The sequence below is a fragment of the Drosophila arizonae genome, chromosome 5 (assembly GCF_054131065.1).
Source record: "Drosophila arizonae isolate 15081-1271.41 chromosome 5, UAZ_ARI_1.0, whole genome shotgun sequence".
Classification (NCBI taxonomy): Eukaryota; Metazoa; Arthropoda; class Insecta; order Diptera; family Drosophilidae; genus Drosophila; species Drosophila arizonae.
Genome location: NC_142925.1, coordinates 6,061,380 through 6,079,327, shown reverse-complemented (window position 1 = coordinate 6,079,327; position 17,948 = coordinate 6,061,380). Strand labels below are relative to the sequence as shown.

The window sequence follows — 17,948 nt, the reverse complement described above, 5'->3', positions numbered from 1 at the left end:
GACTTACCATAAATTTAAATTCGCTTCATCTCCAAGCTTTATGCTCATTCTATTCATTTCACATCCGTAAACACTTCACAATTCACACTTCATTTTATGGCACTGAAAATATGCAATAAAAAGTGTTAAATTTTAACAGTTGTTAAATTTCGCTTGACATCGAAATAGATTTATAGCCTAAGCCTAGCCTAGCCTAACAGCTCAACTTGATAAATATTTACATAGCGAAATCTATTTCTAAGTCTAACATTTGGCGGGCCAAATGCCAATTCGTAATTCTCTCACACAATTTCGTAATAAAACAACTGAAATGCCGAAAAAAAGTAATTGAGAACTGTCATGCAATCAGATATGATGCGAATAATTCAAGCAACAGCGACAACAACAACAACAGCAAAAATTGTTACCTTTTCGTTTTTAGCCACTGTCTTTGAGTTGAGTTGGCTACTCAGTTATTGCATTACAGCTGAACATTTGTTGTTGGCCAGCGAACAATTAGCCGTGCATTGCGTGTCCATACACACAGACAGACGGACGGACACAGAGAGGGAGACATCTGCTTGGCCCAGACTCGTGATCTGCCCTTTTGGCTCTGGCCATGCCTAATGGCGGCTTGGCAGCCCAGGTCAGCAGTTGCTCTGATATACAGATGCGCACACACATATATATGTATAGATATATATATATATATATATATATATATATATATGTATGTATATGCATATATATTGTCTTGAGCACACATGTTTTTGGCGCAACTTACAATTTCCTGGTTCGTCTCGCGCACTGTCAAAACTATCGATTTTAGCTAGCGGCGCTGCACGGCCGCATGCCTCATAAAAACTAGCAAAAAACAGAAACAAATAGGCAAGAGTAAGAGTAAGAGTAAAATGATGCGACCAGCAGATACCCATTGCTCATATGACAGCATGGCAGCTCAGCTAAAATGAGTTCTATTATATAGAATATATATTGGGAAAAATATTCGATTTATACACAACTTGATTTATACGAAAAATCTGTTGATTTTGGGCGTATAAAATTTAGTGTCTTTGGCAGTAGAAGCTATTTAAGCGTAAAAGCTGAGTTCATATATTGATTTTTCCATATACAATACTACTATATCTATATTATAGACATATATATTAAAGATACTACATACAATATATACTGTCAATTTATTTTTTAATACAGAATTTCGATTTGTTTTATTTTTAAAAGAATAAAACAAAAATCTAACAGGTGGGAGATAGCCAAAAGGACATATATTTAACATATTCAACATAATTATATGATATTTACTGAATATCAAATATCAATATATATCAAAACCACTCTAAATATTCATTCATTTCAAATTTCATTTTAAAAACAGATAAAACCCATTCAAAAAGTTACTTCAGTAATAAAACTCTTTGAGAAACCAAGAAAACCAACTCTATATATAAATTCCTACTTTTTTATAAGATATTATAGAATATATCAAAGCAAAACAATAATTAAATTAAGTATGCAAAAAACTACATATTTAAACATTCAAGTCTATGAAATGAAAACTGATCGCAATCGAATCATTCATTGAAAAAGCTAGACAAACGAATGCAGAGACTAACATGGCTAAAAGGATTCAGCTCCATAAAGGAAAGAAACAAATATACCCCATTTTAGCCATTTACAATTGCCATTTGAGGGTATAAAAAAGAGAACATCGATTTGTAGCAGCGCCTGCGCAAAGCGTGAAATTTATGCGACCCACACGCAGCGCCACTCACACGACCACGACCCAGCAGCCAAACAGCCAGACATACAGACAGAGAGAGAGAGACGGACAGACAGAGCTACAAACGTAGCGAGAGCCAAGTGAAGATGCTTCACCTTCACCCAGGCCAAGTTGTAGTCGAAGTTGGAGTCGAAGTCGAAGTCGAAGTCGAAGTCGTAGCCAGCAAATTTCATTTCTCGCAATAAATCCATGACTGATTTATGTACTGCACAATCGTTACAAATCACAAACGTTTACTGAATGAGCCGAGTACGTCCATAGCCTCTGCACCCCGCACCAGACGCAACAGAGAAGAAATACAAAAAAAAGTGACAGTGGCTGCTGTCTGTTTGTCTGCTGCTGCTGCTGCTGCTGAGGCCTCCTGCCTGCTGCTGCCGCTGCTGCTGTCTCACGTGCTGGCTTTCAGCTTCAATCAGCGCGTCTTCACTCGTCTGCGGATGCTGCTGAATTGCATTTGAATTAATTAAAATGCAGCAGTTGCTGCCTGGGCAGCTGCTGCTGCTGCTACAACTACTCAACAACAGCTCAAAATTTGTCAAATCAAAGATTTAGCAGAGGCCAAATAAAAATGTCTCCATTACTCACACACACACACTCACGCACACACACACAGTGCAACCATGTTGATGTAAATCTTGTACACACATGTTTATCCTTTTGTTTGTGTCAAACAATTGAATCGCATTGACAAAAGCAAGACAAAATCGATCAAGCAGCAACTGCAGCCCGCTGCAAATCTCAAACAAAGAATCGCATACGATTTACATACTCTCCGCCGCGACACTCTCAACGACGAGAGGCGACTTTTGTGTCCACTTAACGTTGACGTAGTCCTCGTCGTCATCGTCGTCGACGATCTCTGCCCTGGGCGCATGCCAGCAACAACAACAACAACAACAACCGCAACGAGTTGCAGCCTGTTGCCAAGTTGGGACAAAAAGGATGACTAAATGCATGCAAGTTATTTAAATGAGACATTTTAAGAGTCAGTTCATGGCAAGGCTGCAGAATGTGGACAGCTCTCGGTTCCAAGCTCTTGAGAATCCGTAAGCGTACACTGGGCATATAAGCTCAAGTGTTGCACTTGTCATCTATATATTTACAAATCGAAAAGCGAAACTTGGAATCAAACATTTTTAGCTTTCTATTGCATTTTAGAAAATTTTAAAAATATGTTTGGAATATGCATTTATGGAACATTAGAAGTATACATTTTTTTATTCATTTAAAAATTGTAAAATTAAATTAATAAATAAAAAATTGTTATAATATTTCTATCTATCTATATTTTATTTCTGTCTTTATCTTTATATCTATATCTCTGTCTATATATTTTTCTTATATTTCTAAGTAAAAGACATTATAAGTTGCCAAATAAAAACCGACTTTGGTTTTAGATATATCAATATTTTTAAATTATATTAAATTATAATATTTATCATTATAATTTAAATTTCGAATCTCTTTCCAGCATAAAGTATTACCAGAAATTGTCAATTTCTTTTCGTCATCAGCAAACAAATCAGAGAAATCTTAGCCTTTCCAGGCAATCTTAACATTTCCAGGTCCTATGTGATATATACTGTTAAGTTCGAAAGTCTACAATAATACTCTCGCTTTAATTGCCGAAAAAGCGCTAACTCTTAAATTGTATGCATAAAAAAGTGTATTCTATAAAGAGCATCTCTTTATCGACTTGCTCTGTTCCATCAGAATGTTTACGTTTAGGTTTATCTTTCAGCTGTTGGAGCGCAGCAATGCGGACTATTTATGTACGTACACTTTTCGGGCCGGATCGACTGGCTAGCTGGCTGGCTGACTGGCTTGGCTGCCTGGTTTGGCTGTCAATTTTGGGTGGCGGCTTTGGTTGGTTTTGGCGTCTGCTAATTGTGTCGCAGCTGCCAGATTTATGTGGCCCAATCGATTCGTTAATGTATGCAGATGCGTTTGGGGCATCAAATTATAATTCAATTTCTCGAATAGAAACGTTCGACCACCGTGCTAGTTGAATAGACCTAGGCGATTGGCCTAGCCGGAGCTGGTTAGCTAGCTGACTGACTGTGTGGCTGGCTGTCTCTAAGATTGGCTCATAAATTGTCCAAATTAATTCATTGTGGCACCAATGGCGACACCTACTCGTTGTCCGGCATTGGGGAATGTCTCTTAACCACTTGATTCGTAAGTCATAAATTTATAGTCTTTATTGAAACATCAATTTGGACACCATAGCAGCGACAGCAGCAACACCTAGACGCGACGCCCAGTTCAAAGTTACCCGATCCAATTGTATTTGGACTGGCGGGAGAAGTGAGAAGTCGGCAGTGAACACTGAGCAGTGAGAAGTGAGAAGCGAGAAGTGAGCAGTGAGAAGCGAACCAGCAGCCGACAAGGTGGTCTGCGATGATGCGCCCAACGTTTCGACCAACAGCAGCGTTGTGCTGTTGTTTCTTTTTCTACTGTTTAGAACTGGTTTGCGTTTTACATTAACTGAGCATCTTTTTTATTTAGCTTTTTTACTGTTGCTGTTGTTGTTGTTATTGTTGTTTCGTATATCATTTCGTTTGGTTTTTTTTTTTTTTTTGTTGTATTTTTTTCTTCTTTTGGCGGATTCAGCATTCAGCCAATCGCTAGCGATTGTTAATGTTTTAAACACTTTTACAGCTAGTTATGCAAATGGCTGTTTTTTTTTTTTTTCTTTTTGTTTTGGGAAAGTCTGCGTACCTCTAGGCGTTATTTTGGAGGCGAGAATGGAGTCGATTTATCGCCGCGATGATCTCATGCGCTTACAAAGAGGCGTGACAATGGCAATCCCACTTTGATTTATATATTGTCGTGCATGCGCTTATTATGCTATTGTTGTTGTATAATAACTTCATTTAATGGCTAGATATTAATCTCGAGAGAGTTCTCAGTGAGAGTTAACAGACGTGCTTACTATTGTGCTCTTCAATTATTCTTGTTTTTCTTAGTTAATTATTCTTATTAAATTTCACATAATTGCGGTTCGGTTGTATATAGCAAATATCTATATTTTCCTGTGCAAGGTTTGATCCGTTGTTCACTGTGTTTTTAATAATTTGCTTTTTTAATTTGTGAAGCTTTGTGTGCAGTGTCGGTTCATTAGTTTCATTATTTGCATTTCTGCTTTAGTGTTTCTATTTGTTGGCGCTCTCCCCAGTTCACTCTTTCTAAGTTTGTGTGAGTGTGTGCATAAGTTGCTCTCACTATCTACGGTTGTTGTATTTGCCTCTCTTGAATCTTTGATTTTTGTGGTGTGCAAGTATACTCTCTCGCTGAGGACTTTTGATCTGCTCTGTAACGGCTGTTTTTGTTGTTGACTCGCTCTCTCAACATATATTTTCGCTGCGCTCTGTAACGGCTGTTTGTTGTTGGACTCGCTCTCAACACATTTATATCTCTCTTGGTTTTTACATTTCTGTTTACATTCAGTAATTTTGTGATCTATCCCAATTGCCAATATGAGTTGCTGCAAAAAAGCTTGCACTTTCAGGCAAACAGTTGATTCTGCACAAGCGCAATTTATAAGTTGCTGGCTCTGTGATAACATGATGCATACTAAGTGTGCAGGTCTTACTGGGCGTGAATATGACAAGATTATGTCTACTTCTAAAGCTGGTAGTGGAGGCATACGCTGGTCTTGTCCGATTTGCTTGGAAAAACAAATAAATTTTTCTAAAATGTATAGTGCTGTGAGGGCTCAATTTTTAAAACTGAGGAAGATTTCTATGCAGTTGACCAGTGACATGGCTGCTGCTGAGGAAATCTTAAATCAGTACGGCTTTGAAAGTCCTCTCTCTCAATTGGATACTCCTTTGTTGTCGGTAACTCCTTCTGTAATAGTACCGTCACCTAATTCGCTTGCTCCTCCCTCACCTTGCGCTTCTGTTTTGTCGTCGGCTCCCAATTCTCTAGATCCTCCTTCACCTTGTCCCATATCTGTTTCTCCTATTGAGGCTTCTATTGAAACTCAAGCCCCTGTCCCAAATTTGGATGTTACTTCTATTGTTGCTCAAACAAAGAGTGACAATAAGTCAGCCTCTCAGAGCATTACCTTATCTGTTGTCTCTCCTAGAAAGCAAGTTTTCTTATCTAGGCTTTCATCTGACACTACCATTGAGGCAGTATCGGCTTTTATCTCAAATAAGATTCCGGCTAATGTTTTTATATCGAAGTTTAGTTTTGCGACACCGCGTGAAATTGCTTCGTTCAAAATCAATGTGCCTGTAGAATACTTTAAAACCCTTTGTGATCCTAATTTCTGGCCACCTCATGTAGTTGTTCATGAATTTAAACCCAAAAATCGTAACAGATCGATGCCCATTTCAGTAAATTTACCTTCGGTGCAGTCTTCATCAAACGTTGTACCAAAAAACTAAATTACTTACAAGCCTCTTCTCAGCTGTCCCTGATTTATCAAAATGTACGTGGCTTAAACTCAAAACTTAAAAGTCTTTTCTTGCATAGTTTCAGTGTACAATATGATATTATCGCTTTCACTGAAACATGGCTAAGTAGTAATATTCATAATAGTGAAATTCTTTCAAGTAATTTCACTATTTATCGACTCGACCGTTCGTCGCGCAGAGGTGGTGGGGTGTTAATTGCGGTTAAGTCCATTATCCACTCTGAATTGTTTACCTTTTCGTCCCTTCATGATGTGGAGATTATAGCGGTTAAATTAACTCTCCCATCGTGCTCATTATACATCACATGTTCTTATATCCCTCCCTCTTCTGATGTACAAGTTTATGCTCACCACATAAATTGTATTAAACAAGTTAATGAACATGTAAATGATAGAGATTGTCTTCTTGTGTTGGGTGATTTTAATATTCCGAACACTTCTTGGTCTTCAACTTGTAATGCAAATTACTTTATTCCGACAATTGATCACTATCTTTTTGATGAATTGTTTAACCTGTCTATGTTTCAGATGAACTCTATTTCAAACCATCTTAATCGCACGCTTGATCTTGTGTTTGTTAATCATGATTCGCTCATTAATGTCGCGAGATCAACTCCTCTCTCCTTACCTGAGGATATATATCACCCCACTTTAGAGGTTTTATTAACTATCGATAATCCTCCCTCTACTACACCAATGCCTTCTAAACTTAGTCGCTGTTATCGTAAATGTAGCTATGTCTAAACTTATCTTTGTTTCGTCTGGTGTACCTCAGGGTAGCCATTTGGGCCCATTGCTCTTTTCCCTTTTTATAAACGACCTTCCTAGTTGTATCTCGTACTCCACTATATTTATGTATGCTGATGATGTAAAACTTTGCCTTCCATACTCCAGGGCAAATGGACATCTTCACCTTCAAGATGACCTAAATGCATTTCAACTTTGGTGTGTGGCAAACCAGCTTGACCTAAATTGCTCAAAGTGTATGACAATGACCTTCAGTCGTACCGTTCCTCTAATTGTTGATTATAAAATTAGCAATATTTCCTTACGACGCATCTTTACAGTCAAAGATCTTGGTGTGTTCTTTGACTGTAAACTTAACTTTAATCTTCATATTTCTACCATCATTAATGAAGCCAAAAGTGTGCTTGGCTTTATTAAACGTTGGTCTAAGGAATTTAAAGATCCTTTTATTACCAAGCGCTTATTTACTTCGCTTGTGCGTCCTATTCTAGAGTATTGCTCTGTCGTATAGTCTCCGCAACATAAACTGTATCAGGATCGTATCGAATCGGTCCAAAAACAGTTTCTTCTCTTTGCCTTAAGAGACCTTAGATGGGACAGTAATTTACGATTACCGTCTTATCATAGTAGGCTCCAGCTAATTGATCTTCCATCGCTAACCAATCGCAGAACAATTTTAGGAATTGTTTTTCTGCATAAATTGATTAGTGGTGATATTGATTCGTCCTCTTTGTTGGGTCGTCTAAATTTTTTGGTTCCGTCCCGAGCAACTAGACACTATCGTCCGCTTCATTTACCTGTGTGCACTAGGGATTATTCTTTGCACAGTGCGTTTCATGTTCTTTGTGTTAATTTTAATAAATATTATCACGTTTTTTCCTTAGAGCTCTCTCCTTCTAAAATAAAAAGTGTACTATCAGCTTATCTTAGGGAAATCACTCACAATGCCCAGGCATAAGCATTGGCATACGTTTTTGCTGCTAATGTTGTGTTAGTGATTTCTCAATTCTATTCTTATACTCTATTTTTGGCTCTTCCCTTTCTCTTTTCTTGTTATTATTTCTTATTCTTTTTATTAACTTTTCTTGCAACTTCTTTTATTACCGTCCTTTTTCTTTTTCTATACTTTATCTCTTCTTATTTTCTTTTTTTTATTATTGTTTTTTTTCAACTTTTATTTATTTATTTATTTTTTTTTTATATTATTATTATTATTTTTTTATTTTTATTATTATTTTAAGAATTATTTTAATTATGCTAGATATTGTTAATAACCAACATTTTAATATTTTATTTTTTTAAGTTTCTTACTAACACTTTCTTTTCATAGCTTCAATAGTATCACTGACCATATTTGGCTGTGAGACGTGGGCATAGCCGGCCGGACTGGCAAATAAAATACCCCCATCGGGTTGGTGTTACTATTTGAAATTATATCGTGTACTTTGTATAGGCTTTTTTAAATTAAATTGACTCTCGTTTTTGTCAATAGCTTTAAGAAATAAATAAATAAATAAATAAATAAATAATCATACCACATGTTGTGGCAATTAAATTGAAGCTTTCTAAACAAAGAGAAGAGACGGAAAGCAGCAAGTGTCCTGATCATAGCAAGCAGCCTTGCGCTCAGAAGGCGCATAGCACGCAGCTTGTGACACGAGTTAAATGAAATTGAGCAAGCAAGAGTAGTTAAGCAAGCAGTTCATATTTGTGTAGCGCCATTTTGGCATGTGCAAATTTGTTTAAACAATTTAGTTGAATAAATCTATGTCGGCGGGGTTCTTAAACTGTGTATAGCACGTGTATTAAAGACGAATTGCAAATTACTTATTAACTTCATCTGTTTGCATTATTGTCGCTTAGCGATCATACGTTAGAGAGGGGCGACTCCGAAACTGCCACCGAATGAGATTCAGTGGTATTGGAAGAAGAATAGATAGATTTTGTTTTGTGAAGACGCCTTGCATACACATCGAAACTCATACACACACTCACGCACATACGAAATCATAAAATAAAAATATAATATAACAAATGATTGATGTATGAACAATGTTTTCGAATTGTGTTCATTATCTTTACGGGACTACACTTCTGCTTCATTTAGTTGTAAAATATTCGTATCCTAAAACCGCGTTTTTATTGTGACATATTACAAATTGATCCCTGACAATCTTCCCATAGAACAGCCTGACACGATCAATCACCATATGCTGCTATGGGAGCCTAGGACGGAGAACATTTCCTCGGTCGTAGAAACGAAACGCACACTGAGATTGTAAGAAATTCAATAGAACAGAATATGCCAGCCTATAAGTCCGCCGTGAAATACATGTAAGGTTATATATATGCTGTCCGTATATACTCTCATATATCATTATCAAATATACATTAAGTATCGCGCTTAGTCCTTGCCTATCAAGCAGCTTTTAACTGTTGGGGGTGTAACCCAGCTCTGTACAACCAATCTTTCATGGAAACGAAGTTTTGTAACAAGCAGCTTTGTACTACTCAACCACAACAAGTCTCTGTCGACAGAAAGCAGTATTTGAGCAAGTATTTTCAAGCAGTTCAGCAGGCAAGCTGTTGCAGCTGCTAAAATACCGTTAACCCTCAGCAATATTTATTCTTGTTAATAGAACAAATTGTTAAAAAATTTAAAAATATACATAGTAATACATACATACATACATAAGTAGTTTCTAAAAAAATTATTTAAAAAATCATAAAAATTTTCAGACAAATTCCCCAAGTACGAGACACTATCGACTCAGTTGTCGTTAACAGCTGCCTAACAGTTGTGGGTGGTCCTAAGGGTGGGTGTTACGGCTGCCCCAACAGGGATTTGAGCTAGAGCAACCTCCTATAAACGGACGAAACTCAACAGGTTTAAGTTCAGTTGCTGCCGGTCGCTTCAGTTGGAACAACACGCGCATAACGCGACATTAACGGTATTCCAGCATTTGGCCCAAATAGATAATTGAATTTTGTGGCTCGCCACCCCCATGTGCGCCCCACTCCACAATTTAATGTGGCAATAAAAATAATATTAATAATATTTATTGTTTATGTGCGGGCGCGATTGATGTGCAAATAAATATATAACGAAATTTGTTGGTGCCTTTCTACGGTTTAAAATCGAAAATTTATGGCATGCTCAGGGCATTTCCTTTTCTTAACGTGTTATCGCATTAATCATAATTTTTTCAAGTTTTTGTTGTTTTCATTAATGTGTGTTGATTGACTTTTGCCCCGTTTGATGAGCATTTGTCAAGGCAATTAAAAGTTTAATCAATAAATGCGTTTGATGTGTGTAAAAGTAAACAACTAGAGCAACAGGCAGTGTCGAAAGGATGTGTGTGTGTCTGTCTGGGTTGTGCGTGAGTGTGTGACTATGGGTGTGTTGGTGTGTGTTGGTGTGTGTGTGTGTGAGTGGGTGTGCATTGCAGAAATTGTTTGCACAAAGCTACACTGAGCGAAAAATATAAGCAGACAGCAATTGAAATGTTGCTTGTGCTAATAATCCTTTATTTACTCGCCCTTTCATTACATTTCCTCACTTTGATATCAAATGTAACTTCAATTAAACTGAAAGTGCGACAGGACTGGACAGGACACAAAACAAACCCAAACCCATGAAAGCCATCGCTGGCTGCTCATCCATCAAATTTGTTCTGCTGACATTTCGCTGACTGGTTGAGTCGCTCTGTTGCGCTCTCCAGCTCTTATCACACCCATAGCCAGACACACATATACATACATATGCACACACATATGTGCCTGTATTTATTCCTTTTTTGCAATTATTTTGCGCGTATCAGCGTCCGCCTCGCCTTCATCTCATTAGAGTTAGCTGGAAAAAGCCAGACAAGTGCTTCTATCTCTCTATGATCGAAGCTGATACACTCGAGCAACAACAACAGTAACAACAACAACAACAATTATGTATTGCTTTTTATGCAGCCATAAACGTTTGTATTTATGAGCCGTTCTCGATGTGCTCGCTTGGGCAATGAACAATATGCTAAATGGTAGAGCAGCTTGCAAATTGAATATAGGTTTACAGCAACAACAACAACAACAGCAACCACAACAACTATCTAGCGACATGGAGACAACAGCTGTGGATGCAACAGCTTCGGCAACAGCCTCCGCTTCAGCATCTGCCGCAGCATCCACATGCATTAAGATAAACATTAGCAACTGCAAATCTAATCATCCCGCCATTCGTTCAGGCAACGAAGCTGGTGGCACGGCCGGTGGTGCTGGCGACGGTGGTGGGGCTGGTGCTGGTGCTGGTGGTTCCCTGCTGTTGCCCACACACACGCATCACAATCTGCAACTCGATAAAATTTCCGTGCGCTCGATTAGTTCCGAGGATATTTCCAATGTTGGCAGCGGACGATGCTGCAGTGCAGCGGCACGAAATCCGGCCATAAAAACGGGGCGACGTTTGCAGCTAATGCAGGTGAGTTGAATATGGCCCAAAAGAAAAGGGAGAAGAGGTCTATATGTGTGTGTGTGTGTGTGTATGTGTCAGCCAGCATAAATTAGCAAAAGCGTATGCATCTTAATTAGCGCAACAGCTGGACGAACGCAAGGCTGAGTGAACGAAGGGCAGAGGGGGGATGGGAGGGGCGTCGAGCCGGTCACGTGCGCTGACCAAATGAAGTGGCGCGATTAGCAACACAGCACGATAAAGACTAATCACACTTCAACACACAGACACCGAGAGACGCACACACACACACAAATGAGAATAGATAGGCAACTCTAGAGAAATCAAAAATAGACCGCATACAGTGTGTGCTACCTAGAGTGAACTGCAACACTAAGGGAGAAGGAAATGAAGAGCTTGAGTAGAATAATGGAAAGAGAAAGGGAATCAAAGTGTGTCGTAGAGCTCATATCCGAACAATAGTTCTACTGGAATCTAAGCAAAATAATTACTGAAGGATTTTAAATTGAGTACAGTAAAGTTCAAAATTATTGTGTTTGCCGAAGTATCAATAAATCCTAATATATGTGGAAAGTTCCCATTAGAGACTTCACTGTACATACATATACATTTCTCATATTTTTATGACACATAAGAATTTACAAATCCATTATTTATATCATAGAAAAACAGATGTTTTGTAGGCGAGACTTTACTGTAGAGTATAAATGAACTACTATAATATATTATATGGAAAGAATTATGTAACACAATTATTTATTAAATTTGTTCAATTCATTAGTCGAGAGTTCATGAAGTATGGACGAATATAATTAACAAATAATACCAATAAATAATACCAGAAAGTATTATTCAATTTGGTTATTCGTTAGTCAAGAGTTCACTGTACATAGCTAAATATTCTTATTCTTTAATTAATGCATAATGCATAGTTCAGTTTAAGAACATATTTACCCCTCACTCAGCTGCTCGTTGATAGAGCTATCACTGTACCTATACATATATCTATTTTGCAGATGATAATTCTACCATTCATACCCATATTGGCATTGATTGTGCAAACATCACTAACCCTGCAGGAGATATTGGAGTATCGAGCCGATGTGGCCGACATTGAGACGCAGGTAAGTCAACAGGTGAACAAACAAACCGAAGGAGAGGGAGAGGTAGATAGAAGGAAAGGAGCAAGTCTGCAAGCTTAATTAAAATTTATTGCTGAAATTCAATCATACGAGGCAAGTAAAGTTCATGTCCTGGCACGCTCAATGCTCACTTGAAAAGCAAAAAAAAAAAAAAAGCAAACAGAAAAGTAACAGATGTGTAGTCCAGTGTAGCAAGTGTCCTCTCACTCGCTGTGCGTTCATGACGACGATGGCTATCGAACAGGGGGGAGGCCTTAGGGGGCGTGGCGGGGCTGTTCCAATCGGCAATATTTGTTTGGTCAGGTAAGTGCAGCATGCTTCAAGTGCGCACGAAGCAGTCGCTAGACAAGGTACTCAACGTCGTCGGAGCTTTCAATCCCATTCCACCTGAGTGACGGGCGTTGAGCTCCTTTGCTGTCCACCATCGTTTTTTCTCCTCTTTATTTTATGCAAATGCGTGAGATATGATAAAGAAATAAATAAATATATTGCTTGATGCTAAAGTGAATTGATAGGCGAAAATATGCATTGGCACAGTTACAAAAGTTGTGTGGGCGTGGCAGCCAGGAAATGCGCACACTGCGAGAGTCCTTGAATTGAGTCACGTACTTGACCTGAATGTGGCTAAGCACAGCTAAGTGTATACCCTAACCAAAGGGCCTACAGCGGGTGTCGCAATTAGTAATCTCAAGAGTGCAGCAGAAAACAATTTAGAGTCTCTCAAGTGTTTAGTAATTTGCAAATTGTCTAATTGGCTGTAGGGATTTGACGCTCTCGCGCTCTCTCTCTCTGGAGTATTTTCGCACATTGCCAGCAATCAATACAAATATTAATCGAAATAAATGGAATAAGTAATAAAAGAGAGAGAGAGAGAGAGAGAGAGAGATGCGAAGAGAATCCCATAGGATAACAGGTAATCAACCACAATAAATTTGACATTAAAATATTAAATGAAATATATGCAATAAACGTAATTTAAACAATCAAATCTAAACTAAATCAAATACTTCTTTTTCCAAAGAAATGGCTTGGTCAATTAGAGCAAGTCTTCAGGCCACTTGAGCAATTCAGTTTTCCTAGCAACAAATAATTTATTGTCTGGAGAAGTATAATTTAATTTCATTCTACGTTTGAAGAAATATTTTATTACTTTAAGCTCAATATTTATTTACTTTAAGTTTAATAAATATTTTATTACTTTAAGTTACAGTTAGCAATGGTTTACCTTCTCTGCAGATTAATGAATAGATACATTATAAATAATAAAGTAAAAAAAAAAAAAAACTAGTAATAATAGATATTTCTGCTAATATGCCTTGGACACATATGAGTCCTAGATTTCGCTCAGACCTCTACTTCTAATTACACCCAATCAAACTCAATAATCGAAAAGAAAACTTTTGTAATAAGAATAGAAATACTTCGCTAAGTAATTAATAAGTATATGCAAAAGTAAGCGAACTTGATGAATTATTCAATATGTTACCAAGCAAATGACTAACTAATCAAGACCACGCCCCGTAAAGGACAATAGACAGAGGAAGACACACAAACACCCACACATACACACACACACACACAATATCCACCTACACTAGATAATCTCATTTATCAATGGTTCGCCCACGAAACCAGGTGACAATTGCAACGGACTTGGGCAAAGTTGTGACGCGACTGCAGCTCGAGCGCTCCGAGGTGGCCTTCTATATCTTCACCAATGGCAGCAAGCAGCGGTGAGTTGAGATAATGATAGACTTTGCCTTTTGACAGTCATAACAAGTGCGAAAATATATAAATATATATACACATGTATATATAAACCTGTTCAGGGCAAATCTAACTCAACGCTTTGCCAACACGGATCATGCGCTAAACAATATGACAACATGGAGCGAGATAAGTGTGCCAACGGCGCCCGATGAGGACGAGGATGACCGAGAGGTTATGTTGAATCGCAATGAGTTTCAGAGTCGCTTAAATGAATTTCGCGAACGTGTGCGCTTAGAGCCAGAGGATAGTTCCATAACCGAAGTTATGAATTGGTATACATCCATTAATCGGGGACTGCTACATCATCTAAACGAGCAAATTAAAGAAACGGACAACAGCGGCGTTTGGCGGTACGTTAACAACATCCTCCTCTTTCCCACACACGTCCCCCATCCAACCATAACAATAAAAACTTCTCTTACAGCTATTTGGTGGGCTTTAAGAATCTATTAAAGAGCATTGAGTGCCAGAATATAGCCACCTCGTTTGGCATACGCTACTATGGCAGAGGGCCGCTCACCGCTGAGAATTTCGTTTCCTATGTACGTTACGAGTTTATGGCGCGAGAGATGATTAATTCCACCTTGAACTATGCGCCCATCCTGAAGGCCATGTATACTAATATCACGAGCTCGAAGAAATATCATCGCGTTAAGCTCATGTGAGTGGCACTTGATAATTGCGCTTTAATTGATATTAGTTTAATGTACTATGTGCACACTAACCATATTCATTAATATATATAATTAATAGGAGCAACATGGTGTTAAAGAATAAGCCAAATATCTCGGACGAGCGCAGCGCAGTTGAATATAATGAGTTTATGCACAACTACACGGACGATTTGCGCATACTACAAAAGGCGTTACGCCGACTAATTAAGTAAGAAATTAGTTAAAAGTTGAATAAATACCTTTATACACACTTTTACAGAAGCTTTTACACAAATTTGTAAATTTTCACTTTCACTCGATCAGCACGCGGTAAACACACTGCTGATTGGCAATAGCTATCGAAATCATGTATCGATGTTGTACTCAAAATGGTCATCTTTTCCCATTTTGCTTTGTTCTTAATTTGCGATTAAATACTGCACAAGTTGTTTGCATATGTTTATTTGCAATTAAATACTGCATGTAATTTGCATGTAAATGGCAACTCCGCAGCTGCGCTGCATACTGAATATGCTCTTATTGCACTTAGGTTTCTATCGATAATGGTATGCTGATACTCCATGCCGCCATTTTGCATAATCAGCTGAAAAACAAATGGAAACCTATTTGCATATGAGACTGGCAAAGTATAGCATAGTTATAAGCGGAGATTTTTAAGTAATTGCTTTTCGTTGCAGAGAATATGTAGATAAAACATTAGTCGAAGCAGATCGCAAGGAAGCCATTGGCATAGCCATTTTGGTTGTTGTGCTGCTCGTTTCGCCCATTATAATCATACTAGTCAAGAATGCAGCAGCCACTATTCAGGTAAGAAAGAGACGGTAGATTGGCTGAATTAATATAAATTATTGATTTCTTTGCTAGCTTTATGCTATGAATCTATCCCAGAAGGCCAAGGAGCTGAAGCGTGAGAAACGCAAAAGTGATTCGTTGCTTTTTCAAATGTTGCCGCCAAGCGTCGCAATGCAGCTGAAGCAGACGCAGCAGGTGAGAATATGTGTGTCTGTGTGTGTGCGTGTGTAGACTAAGAATTCCATATTACTTATTATTTATTAGTATTGAACACGCAATTTATATGGGTCCTGCGTGTATTCGATAGCGAGTCTCGACTGTATTTGCATTTCAATTTTAACGGCTTTCTATTTCATTAAATTGTGCCCGGTCAGGTGCCCGCTGAGCTCTATGAAGCGGTTACCATTTACTTTAGCGATATTGTGGGTTTCACCGAAATTGCGGCCGAGTGCACGCCCCTGGAGGTAAGCTCCATTAAATCAGAGAACTTAATGGACATGATAAACTGTATAACTATATTCGACAGGTCGTGACCTTTCTCAATTCGATCTATCGCGTTTTTGATGAGCGCATTGAATGCTACGATGTCTACAAAGTGGAAACAATTGGCGACTCCTACATGGTGGCCTCTGGGCTGCCCGTGAAAAACGGTAATTCATGCAAATTGTCAACTTGTCAATCCGAACAGGCATTTACCCAACTCACGGCGCCGCCCCGCCAAACATCCCCCGCCCCCTCCATGCCAAACATCGCCATTCCCATGTTTCTGACTTGTGCGCTAATTTTGGGCTTTGTGCGTCCTTAATTTATGCTGCCCCCCTACCAAAAAAAAAAAAAAAAAAAAAAAAATGTAGCAGAAAAAAAGACACTAAACATATGTTTCGGTTGGCTCGCCCCCGCAGGCAACAAGCACATCACCGAGATTGCAACAATGGCACTTGATTTGCTGGACGCCTCGTCTGTGTTTCGGATTCCACGCGCCGGCGACGAGTTTGTTCAGATCCGCTGCGGCGTTCACACCGGACCCGTTGTCGCCGGCATTGTGGGCACCAAAATGCCAAGATATTGTCTATTCGGGGATACGGTGAACACGGCATCGCGCATGGAGAGCACCGGCGAGGCACAGAAGATACATATCACCGAGGAGATGCACGAGGCTCTGCAACAGGTGGGCGGCTACAAGACCGAGCATCGCGGCCTCATCGATGTCAAGGTGAGCTATGGGCTGAAATATTCTTACGATATTTGCATAGTCGATTATTATCATATTAATTGGGAGTGCGAAAATAATAATAATAATAATATGAAAAGTCGGAATTCTGCCTTCTACATATGACGTACATAGCCGTTATTCATATGCCTCATATCGTTAAATTAATAGTCCACATTTATAATCTGATTCTATTTCGCAGGGCAAGGGATTAATGAGCACCTATTGGTTGACTTGCAAGGATGGGCCGGTGCGTGCGCGTGAGGAAATTTCGTGGTGTGCGGATATGCAGCCAGTTTTTCTGGACCATCTCAAGTTGCATCCGCCGACGAACTACAAGCTGCCCAAACGTAAATGAGGCAAACGCACAGAGAAACCGCAATTTACGAATCAGCAAAATTACTACAGTTACCCACCCACTCTCTCTCTCTCTCCCTCTCAATATATATTATGGTGTATGTATGTGTGCGTGTGTGTGTGCGCTATATTTTGTGTGTAAACGCCCAATAGGCGTAATTAGCCGCACAGAAGCTATTACTAGTTACTGAAGTTACTATGTAGTTTTAATCTCGGCCTCATGTGCTAGCAAAATCTAAGACAGATGTGCTGTGCATATGTACTTACATGCATATGTACATGTGTATGTATATAAACAAGTTCCACACTTACTGTATGCCAGAGTTCGATTTGTATTAGATATTTGTGGCACATAGTATTTGCTATATGTAGTTGGGAGCTAGTTGCTCGAATAAATGTTATACTCATAAAAGAAAACATACAATACATATAAATATTTAATTTCTCGTAAAACTTCGCGTTCACTCGATCAAAGCCCGGCAATTGCACTGCTGATTGGCAATAGCTATCGAGCTCATGTATCGATACTCAAAAAGGTAATGTTTCCTCATTATGCTTTGTGCTTATTTGCAATTAAATACTGCACGTCAT

General features: G+C 38.7%; 1 protein-coding gene and 1 long non-coding RNA gene across 3 annotated transcripts in view; one reads left to right on the top strand and one right to left on the bottom strand.

Annotated features, from left to right (window-relative positions):
• LOC149268408 (uncharacterized) overlaps positions 1 to 8,442 on the bottom strand; it is a 97,935-nt gene extending 89,493 nt beyond the window's left edge. The window contains exons 1-2 of the long non-coding RNA XR_016270683.1: positions 4,502 to 8,442; positions 8 to 102 (exon numbers count right to left, since the gene is read on the bottom strand). This is a non-coding gene — a long non-coding RNA (uncharacterized LOC149268408). The remainder of the gene's footprint in view (positions 1 to 7; positions 103 to 4,501) is intronic.
• A 1,418-nt stretch (positions 8,443 to 9,860) lies between these two features.
• LOC108614866 (uncharacterized) lies at positions 9,861 to 17,944 on the top strand. Of its 2 annotated transcripts, none has more exons than XM_089472236.1 (13): positions 9,861 to 9,904; positions 10,917 to 11,421; positions 12,429 to 12,536; positions 14,190 to 14,287; positions 14,384 to 14,674; positions 14,749 to 14,985; positions 15,078 to 15,206; positions 15,676 to 15,805; positions 15,863 to 15,985; positions 16,165 to 16,254; positions 16,317 to 16,440; positions 16,693 to 17,003; positions 17,203 to 17,944. In XM_089472236.1, exons 2-13 carry the CDS (start codon positions 10,966 to 10,968, stop codon positions 17,356 to 17,358), a joined length of 2,253 nt encoding a protein of 750 aa, XP_089328362.1. In that variant the 5' UTR covers positions 9,861 to 9,904; positions 10,917 to 10,965; the 3' UTR covers positions 17,359 to 17,944. The 2 variants fall into 2 exon arrangements, with proteins under 2 accessions (XP_089328362.1, XP_089328361.1); XM_089472235.1 differs by having other exon boundaries at positions 9,862 to 9,904; positions 10,775 to 11,421.
• The last annotated feature ends 4 nt before the right edge of the window (positions 17,945 to 17,948 follow it).

Excerpts from the sequence above, each read along its gene's own strand:
- LOC108614866 (XM_089472236.1), top strand. The coding sequence starts at position 10,966 with ATGAACAATATGCTAAATGGTAGAGCAGCTTGCAAATTGAATATAGGT. Across the intron at positions 14,288-14,383 it reads ACCAATGGCAGCAAGCAGCG|GGCAAATCTAACTCAACGCT; the intron begins GTGAGTTGAGAT and ends AAACCTGTTCAG. Across the intron at positions 15,986-16,164 it reads AGCTGAAGCAGACGCAGCAG|GTGCCCGCTGAGCTCTATGA; the intron begins GTGAGAATATGT and ends GTGCCCGGTCAG.